The sequence below is a fragment of the Platalea leucorodia genome, assembly GCF_965183815.1.
Source record: "Platalea leucorodia genome assembly, contig: HAP1_HAP1_SCAFFOLD_678, whole genome shotgun sequence".
Classification (NCBI taxonomy): Eukaryota; Metazoa; Chordata; class Aves; order Pelecaniformes; family Threskiornithidae; genus Platalea; species Platalea leucorodia.
Window position 1 is genome coordinate 1 of NW_028120968.1, and position 16,356 is coordinate 16,356.

The following is a 16,356-nucleotide window of genomic DNA, read 5'->3' on the forward strand; positions in this document are numbered from 1 at the left end:
GGGGGCTATAGGGGGAAGAAGGGAGCCTATAGGGGACGGGGGAGGGGCTATAGGGGACAGGGGAGCCTATAGGGGACGGGGGAGGGGCTATAGGGGACGGGGGGGAGGGAGGAACACGGGGCCCTATAGGGGGCCCTATAGGGGCGCCCATAGGTGACCACAGGCGCCCATGGGTGAACAGGAGCTTTATGGAGACCCCTCCCCCCGCGACGCAGCACCGGGGGGGCGGGGCCAGCCCGGGAGGGGGGCGTGGTCTGTGCCGGGGGGCGGGGCCTGCCCGAGGGGCGGGGGGGAGCGCTCGGGTGGGGCGGGGCTTAGACTAGGGGCGGGGCCAGTGCCCGAGGGGGCGTTCCCACAGAGGGGGCGTGGCCTGGTCCCCCGGGGGCGTGGCCGGCGCGTCAAGACAGCGGGGCTTGTGCTCCACGGGGGGGCGTGGCTTCCAGCCAGAGGGGCGTGGCCTCCACCGGTAAGCGCGCCCCCTAGCGGTGGGAGGTGTTTAATCCCCACAGCATCCATACCCCTACCCCTAGAAGGGGGGGCGTGGCCCCGTCCCGTGTGGGCGTGTCCCTGCCCCAAGGGGGCGTGTCCCTGCCCCAAGGGGGCGTGGCCTTTCCCCACCAGCGCGCCCCCTGGCGGTGGGAGGTGTTTAATCCCTAAAAGGGGGGGCGTGGCCCCATCCCATCTGGGCGTGTCCCTAGCGCAAGGGGGCGTGTCCCTAGCGCAAGGGGGCGTGTCCCTGCCCCAAGGGGGCGTGGCCTTTCCCCACCAGCGCGCCCCCTGGCGGTGGGAGGTGTTTAATCCCCGCAGCATCCATACCCCTACCCCTAAAGGGGGGGGGGGGGGGGGAGAGAGATACCCCTCCCCCACTCCAAAACAAAAAGTGGGCGTGTCCCTAGGGGGGCGGGGCCAGGCGGGGGGGCGGGGTCGGGCAGGCGGGGCGGGGGCGCGGCGGCGGCGGCCTTGCGGGCCAGCTTGGCGAGGAGGGGGCTGTGGGGGTGGCGCTGGCGGAGGTGGGCGAGGTGGGCGTCCTGGCTGTCGGCCGTGCCGCCGCACTCCTCGCAGACGTAGAGCTTGGCGCGCCGCTCCTTGTAGGCGTAGCGCTGGGCCACCCCGTGGATCTTCTTCAGGTGGGACTCCAGGGAGCAGCGCTGGGTGAAGGCCTTCTCGCACAGGCTGCACTTGTAGGGGCGCACGCCTGGGGGGGGGGGGACACCCCGTCTTGGCACGGCCGCCGGCCTCGCCTGCGGCCCCGGCCCCGGCCCCGGCCTTCCCCCACCCCGTCCTCAGCCTTGGCCCCATCCCATCCCATCCCATCCCTGTCCCATCCCATCCCATCCAATCTCATCCCCATCCCCATCCTCATCCTCATCCTGTCCTTGTCCCCATCCCACCCCATCCCATCCCATCCCATCCTCATCCTCATCCTGTCCTTGTCCCCACCCCATCCCACCCCATCTCATCCCCATCCCCATCCCTGTCCCCATCCCTTCCTCATCCTTGTCCCCATCCCGTCCTTGTCCCCATCCCCATCCTTGCTCCCATCCCATCCTCATCCCCATCCTTATCCTTGCCCCCATCCCATCCCCATCCCCATCCTCATCCCCATCCCAGTCCCCATCCCATCCCATCCTCACCCTCATCCTCATCCCCATCCTTATCCTTGCCCCCATCCCATCCTCGTCCCCATCCCATCCTGTCCCCATCCCCATCCCATCCCATCCCATCCCCATCCTCATCCCCATCCCATCCCCATCCCCATCCCCCATCCCCATCCCCATCCCCATCCCATCCCACACCCATCCCATCCCATCCCACCCATCCCATCCCCATCCCATCCCCATCCCACCCATCCCCATCCCCATCCCATCCCATCCCCATCCCCATCCCCATCCCCATCCCATCCCCCATCCCCATCCCATCCCCACCCATCCCCCATCCCCATCCCCCATCCCATCCCCATCCCCATCCCATCCCATCCCATCCCCATCCCATCCCATCCCATCCCATCCCCATCCCACCCATCCCATCCCATCCCCATCCCATCCCATCCCCATCCCATCCCCATCCCATCCCATCCCATCCCATCCCATCCCATCCCATCCCATCCCATCCCATCCTCATCCCCATCCCATCCCATCCCATCCCATCCCCCCATCCTCATCCTCATCCCCATCCCATCCTCATCCCCATCCCATCCCATCCCCATCCCATCCCATCCCATCCCCATCCCATCCCATCCCCATCCCCATCCCCATCCCATCCCATCCCATCCCATCCCATCCCCATCCCCATCCCATCCCCATCCCATCCCATCCCATCCCATCCCATCCTCATCCTCATCCCCATCCCATCCCATCCCATCCCATCCTCATCCTCATCCCCATCCCATCCCATCCCATCCCATCCTCATCCTCATCCCCATCCCATCCCATCCCATCCCCATCCCATCCCCATCCCATCCCCATCCCATCCCATCCCATCCCATCCCATCCCATCCCATCCCATCCCATCCCCATCCTCATCCTCATCCCCATCCCATCCCCATCCCCATCCCCATCCCATCCCATCCCATCCCCATCCCCATCCCCATCCCCCCCATCCCATCCCCATCCCCATCCCCATCCCATCCCCATCCCCATCCTCATCCTCATCCCCATCCCATCCCATCCCCATCCCATCCCATCCCATCCCCATCCCATCCCATCCCATCCCATCCCCATCCCCATCCCCCCCATCCCATCCCATCCCCATCCCATCCCATCCCATCCCATCCCCATCCCATCCCATCCCATCCCATCCCATCCCCATCCCCATCCCCCCCATCCCATCCCCATCCCCATCCCCATCCCATCCCCATCCCATCCCATCCCCATCCCCATCCCCATCCTCATCCCCATCCCATCCCATCCCATCCCCATCCCATCCCATCCCATCCCCATCCCATCCCATCCCCCCCCACCCCCCCCCCCCCCCCCCCGCACCGGTGTGGGTGCGGACGTGGCGCTTGAGGTCGAAGGTGTCGTTGAAGCCCTTGCCGCAGTAGGGGCAGAGGTGCCGCTTCACCTCGCTGTGGCACTTCAGGTGCCGGTTCAGCATCCGCTGGAAGCCGAAGCTCTTCTGGCAGACGGGGCAGGAGAAGGGCTCCCCCCCCCCGGGGACCCCCCCCGGGGACCCCCCCGCCCCCGGGGACCCCCCCGCCCATGGGGAGGCCGGGGGGGAGGGGGGCACCCAGGGGGGCCGGCCGGTACCTGCCGAGAGATTGGGGGGGGGGGGTCAGATTGGGGGGACCCCCCCAGTCATGGGGGACCCCCCCCCCAGTCATGGGGACCCCCCAGTCATGGGGACCCCCCAGTTTGAGGACCCTTGAGCATGGAGACCCCCCCCCCCCCAACCACAGGGACCCCCCCCCAGTTTGGGGACCCCCAGTCACGGGACCCCCCCACCCATGGGGAGGCCGGGGGGGAGGGGGGCACCCAGGGGGCCGGCCGGTACCTGCCAAGAGATGGGGGGGGGGGGGTCAGATTGGGGGGACCCCCCCCCAGTCATAGGGACCCCCCAGTTTGGGGAAAGCCCCAGTTTGGGACCCCCCAGTCATGGGGACCCCCCCAGCCACAGGCGCACCCCCACTTTGGGGACCCCCAGTCATGGAGACCCCTCCCCCAGTCACAGGGACCCCCCCAGTTTGGGGAAAGCCCCAGTTTGGGACCCCCCAGTCATGGGGAACCCCCAGTTTGGGACCCCCAGTCACAGGGACCCCCCCAGTTTGGGGACCCCCCGTCATGGGGAACCCCCAGTTTGGGGACCCTTGGGCATGGGGAACCCCCCCCCCCAGTCACAGGGACCCCCCAGTTTGGGGACCCCCAGTCATGAGGACCCCCCCCAGCTTGGGGACCCCCAGTTTGGGGGACCCCCCCCCATTCACAAGCCCCCCCCCCCCCCACTTTAGGGACCCCCTCCCAGTCCCAGGCCCCCCTGGGCCACCCCAATTTGGGGACACCCACCTCCCAGGCCCCCCCCCCGCCATTTTGGGGGGACCCCCTGCCATTTTGGGGACCCCCACCACCATTTTGGGGGGACCCCCCCGCCATTTTGGGGACCCCCACCACCATCTTGGGAGACCCCCCGCCATTTTGGGAGACCCCCCCCCGCCATTTTGGGAGACTCCCCTCCATTTTGAGGATCCCCCTCGCCATTTTGGGGGACCCCCCCCGCCATTTTGGGGACCCCCCCGCCATTTTGGGGACCCCCCCCCCCCCGTTACCTTGCCCTTGGGGTGCAGGAAGGGGCCGTGGGGGGCGCGGGGGGGCAGGGTCATGTCCAGGGGGGACGCGGGGGACGCGGGCGCCTCCCCCACCGCCGGCTCGGGGTCCCTGCGCAGGGGGCAGCCCCCCAGGCAAACTGGGGGGGGGGGGGTGGGTGATTGGGGGGGGGTCTGCACCCCCAAATGCCGCCCACCCCCCACTGGGGCCCCCCAATGGGGACCCCCCCCCCTCCAAACGTGCCCCCCCCCCCCAAAGGGACCCCCCTGATGGGACCCCCTTAATGGGACCCCCCCCAATGGGACCCCCCCAATGGGGACCCCTCTAATGGGAACCCCCCCATGGGACCCCCCCCCCAATGGGGACCCCCCCAAAAGGACCCCCCCAAATGTGCCCCCCAATGGGGACCCCCCAAAAGGACCCCCCCAAATGTGGCCCCCCAATGGGGACCCCTCTAATGGGACCCCCCCCCATGGGACCCCCCAAAATGGGACCCCCCAATGGGGACCCCCCCCAAAATGTGCCCCCCCATGGGGACCCCCTAAAATGGACCCCCCCCAATCGGACCCCCCAAATGTGCCCTCCCCCAATGGGGACCCCCATAATGGCGACCCCCAAATGTCACCCTCCCAAAATGCCCCCCCCAATGTCACCCCCCCCCAGGGCCCCCCCAAACCCCAGGGCAGGAGGGGGAGGGGGAGGGGAAGGGGGGCCCCTCCCCCCCCCCCCCGCCATTTCAGGGTTCCCCCAACCGGTCGAGCGGCTCCGGCCGCGACGCCCCAAATTATGGGGTTCCGGCGGGTGGCGCCCGCGTGGGCCCCGGGGGGGGGGACAGGCCCAGCACCCACCCTCCCCTCCCCCACCCCCACCCCCACCCCCCCCCCCCCAGGGCCTGGCGGGGGCCCAGGCGCCCGGGGAACCCCCAACCCCCCCAAAAGACTGACCCCCCCCCCCCCCCCAAAAGGGACCCAGGTGTTTGGGCACCCTGACCCCCACCCAAGGGACCCAGGTGTCCGGGACCCCCCCAAAAAAGGGATCCAGGCACCCTGACCCCCACCCAAGGGACCCAGGTGTCCGGGACCCCCCCCAAAAAGGGACCCAGGTGTCCGGGACCCCCCCCAAAAAGGGATCCAGGCACCCTGACCCCCACCCAAGGGACCCAGGTGTCTGGGAGCCCCCCAAAAAGGGACCCAGGTGTCCGGGACCCCCCCAAAAAAGGGATCCAGGCACCCTGACCCCCACCCAAGGGACCCAGGTGTCCGGGACCCCCCAAAAAGGGACCCAGGTGTCCGGGACCCCCCCAGAAAAGGGATCCAGGCACCCTGACCCCCACCCAAGGGACCCAGGAGTCTGGGACCCCCCAAAAAGGGACCCAGGTGTCCGGGACCCCCCCAAAAAAGGGATCCAGGCACCCTGACCCCCACCCAAGGGACCCAGGAGTCTGGGACCCCCCCAAAAAGGGACCCAGGTGTTTGGGCACCCTGACCCCCACCCAAAAAAAGGGGTGCAGGCCCCCGTGACCCCCGTGACCCCGGGAGGGCCCCGGCGTCGGGGTCCCCCCTGGGTGGCGGAGGTCAAACAGGGCCCCCCAACATCTGGGGCCCCCCCAACATCTGGGCCCCCCCCTCAAAATCTTGGGTCCCCCCAAAAACCTGGGTCTCCCCTGAACACCTGGGTCCCCCCAAACCCCTGGGTCCCCCCCCAAAAACCTGGGTCCCCCCCAAAAACCTGGGTCCCCCCCTCAAAATCTTGGGTCCCCCCCAAAAACCTGGGTCCCCCCAAATTCCTGGGTCCCCCCTGAACGCCTGGGTACCCCCAAATTCCTGGGTGCCCCCCAAAAAACAGGGTCCCCCCAAATTTCTGGGTCCCCCCCCCCAAAAACCAGGGTCCCCCCCACATCCCTCTGGGTCCCCCCAGATCCCCCGATCCCCCCAAATCCCCTCTGGATCCCCCCAGATCCCCCCAAATCCCCCCAGATCCCTCTGAATCCCCCCAAATCCCCCCCAGATCCCCCCGAATCCCCCCAGATCCCCCTGGATCCCCCCCGAATCCCTCCCAGATCCCCCCGAATCCCCCCCAGATCCCCCCGGATCCCCCCGGATCCCCCCGTACTGGGGACGTAGATCTCCGCCCGCTGCTCGTCGGGGAGCTCGCTCCAGTTGCGCTTGGCCGTGGCCACGCACGGCTTCTTCACCAGGAAGGCGCGGGGCATGGCCGCCGCCCGATCCCCGATCCCCCGCCGGATCCCCGCGACCGCGCTCCGGCCCCGAGCCCCGCCGCTGCCACCAGCCCGCCGCCGGATCGCCGATCCCGGCGGCGCCCGATTCCCTGGGGCCGGGGCGCTGACGGATCCCAGATCCCTGGGCGGTGGTCGCCGCCGCACTGGATCCCCGGATCCCTTGGTCAGTTCGGGCGCCGGATCCTAGAGCCTTGGTCGATTTTGATGCCGGATCGCCAGGTTTTGGTCAATTCTGGCACCAGATCCCCAGTCGGTTTCGGTGCTGGATCCCAGATCCCCGGTTGGTTTTGGTGCCAGATCCCAGATCCCTGATTGGTTTTGGTGCCAGATCCCAGATCTCCAGTCAGTTTTTATGCCGGATCCCAGATCCCCGGTCGGTTTCGATGCCGGATCCCCAAGCTCTGGTCAGTTTCGGGTCCAGATCACAGGTATTTGGTCGATTTCCAGGCTGGATCCCCTGATCCCTGGTCAATTTCAGCGCTGGCTCCCAGATCCCTGGTCAGTTTCAGGCCCAGATCAAAGGTATTTGGTCAATTTCAGTGCCGGATCCCAGCTCCCTGGTCAGTTTCAGTAGTAGATCCCAGATCCCTGGTCAATTTCAAGGAGAGAGCCCCGATCCTTGGTCAATTTCGGTGGCAGATCCCAGATCTCCGGTCAATTTCGGCGCCGGCTCCCGGCTCCCCCGCTGGGTTTCGCCGCTGGATCCCAGGTCGATCCCGTCACCGGATCCGGCACCCTCAGTCCATCCCAGGCGCCCGATTCCTGGCTCCGGCGTCACCCGGCGTCCCCGAGCCCCGGCGTCACCCGGCGTCACCCGGCGTCAGTGAAACCGGCGTTGCCGTCACCCGGCGTCAGCGAGACGCGGCGTCACCGGGACTTGGCGTCGCCGTCACCGAGCCACGCGCCGCCACCTCAACGCCGCCGTCCGTCGCCGGCTACGCGCCGCCGGTTGATGTCGCTGGGGCCGGTTGTTGCCGGCTGAGCATCACCGCCTGTGCCGCGGCGGTTGTGCGGCGCCGGTTGTGCCGCGGCGGTTGTGCGACGCCGGTTGTGCCGCGGCAGTTGTGCGGCGCCGGTTGTGCGACGCCGGTTGTGCCGGGGCGGTTGTGCGGTGCCGGTTGTGCGACGCCGGCTGTGCCGGGGCGGTTGTGCGGCGGTGCCGGCTGTGCCGGGGCGGTTGTGCGGCGCCGGTTACGCCGGGCCGTGCGACGCCGGCTGTGCCGGGGCGGTTGTGCGGCGGTGCCGGCTGTGCGGCGCCGGCTGTCCCGCCCCGGGAGGTGTTGCCGGGACCGGCGGGACCGGTTGTGCCGGGGCCGGTGTCGGAGCCGGTCGGTCGGGCGCCGGGTTGGGAAATAACGGGGAGCCCCCGCCCCGGCCTGGGGACGCGGGGGGACGCGGGGACGCGGGGACGCGGGGGGCGGGGACACCGCGGTGGGGACATGGGGACATGGGGACACCGCAGTGGGGACGTGGGGACATGGGGACACGGGGACACGGGGACGTGGGGACATGGGGACGTGGGGACATGGGGACACCGCGGTGGGGACGTGGGGACGTGGGGACATGGGGACACCGCAGTGGGGACATGGGGACGTGGGGACACGGAGACATGGGGACGTGGGGACATGGGGACACCGCGGTGGGGACGTGGGGACGTGGGGACGTGGGGACTTGGGGACATGGGGACACGGGGACACGGGGACGTGGGGACATGGGGACGTGGGGACATGGGGACACCGCGGTGGGGACAGGGGGACGTGGGGACACGGAGACATGGGGACGTGGGGACATGGGGACATGGGGACCTGGGGACATGGGGACATGGAGACACAGGGACGTGGGGACATGAGGACATGGGGACGTGGGGACATGGGGACGTGGGGACGTGGGGACATGGGGACACCGCGGTGGGGACAGGGGGACGTGGGGACCTGGGGACATGGGGACACGGAGACACGGGGACATGGGGACTTGGGGACATGGGGACGTGGGGACACCGCGGTGGGGACGTGGGGACGTGGGGACGTGGGGACTTGGGGACATGGGGACACGGGGACACGGGGACGTGGGGACATGGGGACGTGGGGACATGGGGACACCGCGGTGGGGACAGGGGGACGTGGGGACACGGAGACATGGGGACGTGGGGACATGGGGACATGGGGACCTGGGGACATGGGGACATGGAGACACAGGGACGTGGGGACATGAGGACATGGGGACGTGGGGACATGGGGACGTGGGGACGTGGGGACATGGGGACACCGCGGTGGGGACAGGGGGACGTGGGGACCTGGGGACATGGGGACACGGAGACACGGGGACATGGAGACACGGGGACATGGGGACGTGGGGACCTGGGGACATGGGGACACCGCGGTGGGGACATGGGGACACGGGGACATGGGGACTTGGGGACATAGGGACACCATGGTGGGGACGTGGGGACATGGGGACGTGGGGACACTGGGAGAGGGGGACACGGGGACGTGGGGACGTGGGGTGATGGGGACATTGGGGGGGGTGTCCCTGGGTCCCTATAGGGGGTCACAGGGTCCCTATAGGGGGTCTGGGGGTCCCTGGGTCCCTATAGGGGGTCACAGGGTCCCTATAGGGGGTCTGGGGGTCCCTGGGTCCCATGGGTGGGGGTCCCTGGGTCCCTATAGGGGGTCCCTGGGTCCCTATAGGGGGTCTGGGGGTCCCTGGGTCCCTATAGGGGGTCCCTGGGTCCCTATGGGGGATCTGGGGGTCCCTGGGGGGGGTTCCTGGGTCCCTATAGGGGGTCACAGGGTCCCTATAGGGGGTCTGGGGGTCCCTGGGTCCCTATAGGGGGTCACAGCGTCCCTATAGGGGGTCTGGGGCCCTGGGTCCCTATAGGGGGTCCCTGGGTCCCTATGGGGGATCTGGGGGTCCCTGGGGGGGGTCCCTGGGTCCCTATAGGGGGTCTGGGGATCCCTGGGTCCCTATAGGGGGTCCCTGGGTCCCTATAGGGGGTCTGGGCGTCCCTGGGTCCCTATAGGGGGTCCCTGGGTCCCTACAAGGGGTCACAGGGTCCCTATAGGGGGTCTGGGGATCCCTGGGTCCCTATAGGGGGTCCCTGGATCCCTATAGGGGGTCTGGGGGTCCCTGGGTCCCTATAGGGGGTCCCTGGGTCCCTATGGGGGATCTGGGGGTCCCTGGGGGGGGTCCCTGGGTCCCTATAGGGGGTCCCTGGGTCCCTATGGGGGATCTGGGGGTCCCTGGGGGGGGTCCCTGGGTCCCTATAGGGGGTCTGGGGATCCCTGGGTCCCTATAGGGGGTCCCTGGGTCCCTATGGGGGATCTGGGGGTCCCTGGGGGGGGTCCCTGGGTCCCTATAGGGGGTCTGGGGATCCCTGGGTCCCTATAGGGGGTCCCTGGATCCCTATAGGGGGTCTGGGGGTCCCTGGGTCCCTATAGGGGGTCTGGGCGTCCCTGGGTCCCTATAGGGGGTCCCTGGGTCCCTACAAGGGGTCACAGGGTCCCTATAGGGGGTCTGGGGATCCCTGGGTCCCTATAGGGGGTCCCTGGATCCCTATAGGGGGTCTGGGGGTCCCTGGGTCCCTATAGGGGGTCCCTGGGTCCCTATGGGGGATCTGGGGGTCCCTGGGGGGGGTCCCTGGGTCCCTATAGGGGGTCCCTGGGTCCCTATGGGGGATCTGGGGGTCCCTGGGGGGGGGTCCCTGGGTCCCTATAGGGGGTCTGGGGATCCCTGGGTCCCTATAGGGGGTCCCTGGGTCCCTATGGGGGATCTGGGGGTCCCTGGGGGGGGTCCCTGGGTCCCTATAGGGGGTCTGGGCCCCCTGGGCTCTGGGGGTGGCCCCTCGCCCCCCCCCGGCCTTTCTGGCCACGGTGGCCCCGGGGGCGACCCCGGGGCGGGGGGGAGGGGACCGGGGGGACGCGGGGGAACCGGCCGGGCCGGCCCGTGACGCACCCCCGCCCCGGGTGGCACCCGCTGACGTCACGGCATGGGACGGGGGGGTATGGGGGCCATAGGGGCTCCCCGGCGGCCAGAGGGGCTATGGGGGGGCTATAGGGGGGCTATAGGGGGGCTAGGGGCGTCCGGAGGGGCTTGGGGGGGCTGTACGGGCTGGGGGGGGCTATAGGGGCTCCTTAGGGACCAGAGGGGCTATAGGGGCTCCAGAGGGGCTATAGGGGCTCCACAGGGACCAGAGGGGCTATAGGGGGTATAGGGGGGTCCGGAGGGGCCTGAGGGGGCTGTAGGGGCTGGGGGGGGGCTATAGGGGCTCCATAGGGGCTATAGGGGCTCCACAGGAACCAGAGGGGCTATAGGGGGTATAGGGGGGTCCGGAGGGGCCTGAGGGGGCTGTAGGGGCTGGGGGGGGGGGGCTATAGGGGCTCCAGAGGGGCTATAGGGGCTCCACAGGGACCAGAGGGGGTATAGGGGGGTCCGGAGGGGCTTGGGGGGGCTGTAGGGGCTGGGGGGGGGCTATAGGGGCTCCAGAGGGGCTATAGGGGCTCCACAGGGACCAGAGGGGCTATAGGGGGTATAGGGGGGTCCGGAGGGGCTTGGGGGGGCTGTAGAGGCTTGGGGGGGGGGGCTACAGGGGCTATAGGTGCTCCATAGGGACTGTAGGGGCTCCATAGGGACTATATAGGGGCTCCAGAGGGGCTATAGAGGGTCTGGGGGGGGTCCGGAGGGGCTTGGGGGGGCTGTAGGGGCTGGGGGGGGGGCTACAGGGGCTATAGGGGCTCCATAGGGACTGTAGGGGCTCCATAGGGACTATAGGGGCTCCTTAGGGACTATATAGGGGCTCCAGAGGAGCTATAGGGGGGTCCGGAGGGGCTTGGGGGGGCTGTAGGGACTGGGGGCAGCTATAGGGGCTATAGGGCTCCATAGGGGCTATAGGACTCCATAGGGACTATAGGGGTTCCATAGGGACTATAGGGGGTCTAGGGGGTCTATAGGGGCTTGTGGGGGTCTATAGGGGCTGGGGGGGGTCTATGGTGGCTTTATAGGGACTATAGGGGCTATAGGGCTCCGTAGGGGCCATAGGGGTTCCATAGGGACCATAGGGGATACAGGGGGTCCTACAGGGAGTATAGGGGGTCCATAGGGGCTTGGGGGGATCTAGGGGGTCTATAGGAGCTGGGGCAGTCCATACGGGCTCCATAGGGACTATAGAGGGTCTTGGGGGTCCGTAGGGGCTTGCGGGGGTCTATAGGGGCTGGGGGGATTGTCCATAGGGACTATAGGGAGTATAGGGGGCCCACAGGGAGTATAGGGGGTCCATAGGGGCTTGGGGGGATCTAGAGGGTCTATAGGGGCTGGGCGGGTGCATAGGGGCTCATAGGGACTATAGGGGTTCCATAGGGACTACAGGGAGTCTAGGGAGTGTGTAGGGGCCTATAGTGGCTATAGGGTGTCTGTGGGGCCCATAGGGGCTCTGGGGGGCCCACAGGGTCTATAGGGGGTCTGAGGGGTCTATAGGGGGGTCTGTGGAGCCCACAGGGGCTCTATGCAGTCTATAGGGGCTATGGGGGTCTGTGGGGTCCATATGAGCTCCAGGGGGTCTATAGGGGGTATGTGGGTGCTGTGGAGGCTCTATGGGGTCTATAGGGGATCTGTGGGGTCCACAGGGGCTCTAGGGGCCCCATAGGAGCTATAGGGATTCTATAGGGGCTCTATGGGGTCTATAGGGGGTCTATCGAGGGTCTGGGGGGGGGGGGCTCTATGGGGCCCATAGGGGCTCTATGGGGTCTATAGGGGCTCTATCGGGTCTATAGGGGGTCTATAGGGGGTCTATCGAGGGTCTGGGGGGGGTGTCTATGGGGCCCATAGGGGCTGTAAGGGGTCTATAGGGGCTCTATGGGGCCCATAGGGGCTATAGGGGGTCTATAGGGGCCCTATGGGGCCCATAGGGGCTATAGGGGGTCTATAGGGGGTCTGTGGGGTCTATAGGGGGTCTATAGGGGCCCTATGGGCTCTATAGGGGCTCTATGGGGCCCATAGGGGCCCTATGGGGTCTATAGGGGGTCTGTGGGGTCTATAGGGGGTCTATAGGGGCCCTATGGGCTCTATAGGGGCTCTATGGGGCCCATAGGGGCTATAGGGGGTCTATAGGGGCTATAGGGGGGCTATAGGGGGTCTGTGGGGTCTATAGGGGCTCTATGGGGCCCATAGGGGCTATAGGAGGTCTCTAGGGGCAATAGGGGGTCTATAGGGGGTCTGTGGGGTCTATAGGGGGTCTATAGGGGCCCTATGGGGTCTATAGGGGCTATAGGGGGTCTATAGGGGCCCTGTGGGGTCTATAGGGGCTATAGGGGGTCTATAGGGGCCCTGTGGGGTCTATAGGGGGTCTGTGGGGTCGGGGCGAGGGGGAGCCCTCGGTCTCGTGACGTCACGCTGGCGGTGGCGCTGCGGAAGCGTGACGTCATGGGCGTGCCCGGAAGAAGGCGGGGTGGGGGTGGGGGGAGGAGGAGGCTCCGCCCCCCTTCCCGTCGTCCCCCGCGGCCATGGCGGGGCCCTGGGGGCGGCTGGCGGCGGCGCTGGGACCCCCCGGGGACGGCGACCCCCCCCGCGCTGCGCGCGCTCCGCCGGCCCCGCCCCGCCCCACGTCATCAGGTGACCACACCCCCCCCATAGGGGGTGGGGGTCCCCTATAGGGGTTTGAGGGTCTCCTATGGGGGGGGGTGGGGGTCCCGTATGGGGCTGGGGGTCCCCTATAGGGGGTGGGGGTCCCGTATGGGGGTGGGGGTCCCCTATAGGGGCTGGGGGTCCCCTCTGGGGGGGGTGGGGGTCCCCTATAGGGGTTTGAGGGTCCCCTATGGGGGGGGTGGGGGTCCCGTATGGGGGTGGGGGTCCCGTATGGGGGGGTAGGGGTCCCGTATGGGGCTGGGGGTCCCCTATAGGGGGGGTGGGGGTCCCGTATGGGGCTGGGGGTTCCCTATAGGGGGGGTGGGGGTCCCGTATGGGGTTTGGAACCCCTATGGGGGCTGGGGGTCCCCTATAGGGGGGGTGGGGGTTCCGTATGGGGTTTGGAACCCCTATGGGGGCTGGGGGTCCCCTATAGAGGGGGTGGGGGTCCCGTATGGGGCTGGGGGTCCCCTCTGGGGGGGGTGGGGGTCCCCTATAGGGGTTTGAGGGTCCCCTATGGGGGGGTGGGGGTCCCGTATGGGGGTGGGGGTCCCCTATAGGGGGTGGGGGTCCCCTATGGGGGGGGTGGGGGTCCCATATGGGGTTTGGAGCCCCTATGGGGGTTGGGGGTCCCCTATAGGGGGTGGGGGTCCCGTATGGGGGGGGTAGGGGTCCCGTATGGGGCTGGGGGTCCCCTCTGGGGGGGGTGGAGGTCCCCTATAGGGGGGGTGGGGGTCCCATATGGGGTTTGGAGCCCCTATGGGGGTTGGGGGTCCCCTATAGGGGGTGGGGGTCCCGTATGGGGGGGGTAGGGGTCCCGTATGGGGCTGGGGGTCCCCTCTGGGGGGGGTGGAGGTCCCCTATAGGGGGTGGGGGGTCCCATATGGGGTTTGGAGCCCCTATGGGGGTTGGGGGTCCCCTATAGGGGGTGGGGGTCCCGTATGGGGGGGGTAGGGGTCCCGTATGGGGCTGGGGGTCCCTCTGGGGGGGGTGGAGGTCCCCTATAGGGGGGGTGGGGGGTCCCATATGGGGTTTGGAGCCCCTATGGGGGTTGGGGGTCCCCTATAGGGGGTGGGGGGTCCCGTATGGGGGGGTAGGGGTCCCGTATGGGGCTGGGGGTCCCCTATAGGGGGTGGGGGTCCCGTATGGGGCTGGGGGTCCCCTCTGGGGGGGGTGGAGGTCCCCTCTGGGGGGGTGGGGGTCCCCTATAGGGGGGGGTGGGGGTCCCCTATAGGGGGTGGGGGTCCCGCGTGGGGCCGCCCCCCCTGACCCCCCCGCTCCAGACGGAGCTGCTGCTGCTGCTGCTGGAGTCGCCGCGGGCGCTGGGGGGGGGCGGGGCCGGGGGGGGGGGGCGGGGGGGGCCCTGCTGAGCCTCCTGCGCCTCCCCCCCGCGCCCCCCCCCCGCCCCCCCCCCGCGCCCTGCTGCTGCTGGCCACCCTCACCGTCCTGCTGGCCACCGGCGACGCGGGGGGGGCGGCCCTGCTGGGGGGGCTGCTGCTGGAGGGGGCGGTGGCCGGGGGGGCCCCGGCGGCAGCCGCCGAGTGCCTGCGGGAGCTGCGCCGCCTCCGGATCCCCGGGATCCCCCCCGGGCCCCCCCCCCGGCCCCCGCCCCCCCATCCCCGGGCTCCAGCCCCTGACCCTGCTGGCGGCTGAGGAGGGGGAAGGTGAGCGGGGGGGGGGGGGGGGTCCCAGGGTGGTGCCGGGAGGGATCCCGGTGGATCCCATCGTGGTGCCGGGAGGGATCCCGGTGGATCCCGTCGTGGTGCTGGGAAGGATCCCGGTGGATCCCATCGTGGTGCCGGGAGGGATCCCGGGGAATCCCCTAATAGTACTGGGAGGGATCCCAGTGGATCCCATCGTGGTGCCGGGAGGGATCCCGGGGAATCCCTAATAGTACTGGGAGGGATCCCAGTGGATCCCATCGTGGTGCCGGGAGGGATCCTGGGGAATCCCCTAATAGTACTGGGAGGGATCCCGGTGGATCCCATCGTGGTGCCGGAGGGATCCCGGGGAATCCCCTAATAGTACTGGGAGGGATCCCGGTGGATCCCATCGTGGTGCCGGGAGGGATCCCGGTGGGTGCCAGGAGGGATCCTGGGGAATCCCCTAATAGTACTGGGAGGGATCCCGGTGGATCCCATCATGGTGCCGGGAGGGATCCCGGTGGATCCCATCGTGGTGCCGGGAGGGATCCTGGGGAATCCCCTAATAGTACTGGGAGGGATCCCAGTGGATCCCATCATGGTGCCGGGAGGGATCCCAGGGGGTCCAAGGGTGGTGCCAGGAGGGATCCCGGTGGGTCCCATTGTGGTACTGGGAGGGATCCCAGTGGGTGCCGGGAGGGATCCTGGGGAATCCCCTAATAGTACTGGGAGGGATCCCGGTGGATCCCGTCATGGTGCTGGTAGGGATCCCAGGGGGTCCCAGGGTGGTACTGGGAGGGATCCCGGTGGGTGCCGGGAGGGATCCTGGGGAATCCCCTAATAGTACTGGGAGGGATCCCAGTGGATCCCGTCATGGTGCTGGGAGGGATCCCGGTGGGTCCCATTGTGGTACTGGGAGGGATCCCAGGGAATCCCATTATGGTGCCGGGAGGGATCCCGGTGGATCCCGTCATGGTGCCGGGAGGGATCCCAGTGGGTACTGGGAGGGATCCTGGGGAATCCCATTATGGTGCTGGGAGGGATCCTGGGGAACCCCATATCGGTGCTGGAAGGGATCCCAGTAGATCCCATCGTGGTGCTGGGAGGGATCCCAGTGGATCCCATTATGGCACTGGGCGGGCTCCCAGTGCACCCCGTGGGGAGGTGTGGGGGATCCCCCCCCCCGCCCCCCTGACCCCCCCACCCCCCCAGATCCCCCCGATCCCTGCGACGACTCCGGGACGGATCCCGAGGGATCCCTGGCCCCCGCCCCGCCCCGCTCCGGTGAGTCCCACAGCCCCCCCCCCCCCCCGGGACCCCCCCGATCCCAGGGATCCCCCCAAGATCCCCTGGGACCCCCCAGGACCCCCCCAAATCCCTGGGATCCCCCAAATCCCAGCCCCCCCCCCCCCGGGACCCCCCCAAATCCCTCAAATCCCTGGGCCCCCCCCAAATCCCAGCCCCCCCCAGCCCCCCCCGATCCCAGGGACCCCCCAAAATTCCTCCCCCCCCAAGCCCCCCCCCCGGGTCCCCCCCCAATCCCAGGCCCCCCCAGATCCCATCCCCCACCCCCAGGCCCCCCCCAAAATCTCACCCCCCC

The 16,356-nt window shown here is 68.9% G+C and overlaps 1 protein-coding gene across 1 annotated transcript; it reads right to left on the reverse strand.

Moving 5' to 3' along the window:
- Positions 1-856: 856 nt before the first annotated feature.
- Positions 857-6,471, reverse strand: LOC309604352 (putative transcription factor Ovo-like 1; the record flags this gene model as incomplete). The annotated part of the gene is made up of 4 exons (XM_082339298.1): positions 857-1,195; positions 2,982-3,141; positions 4,262-4,398; positions 6,372-6,471. Coding segments are annotated over 4 exons (736 nt in total), but the record flags the coding sequence as incomplete, so codon positions are not given.
- Positions 6,472-16,356: the final 9,885 nt, after the last annotated feature.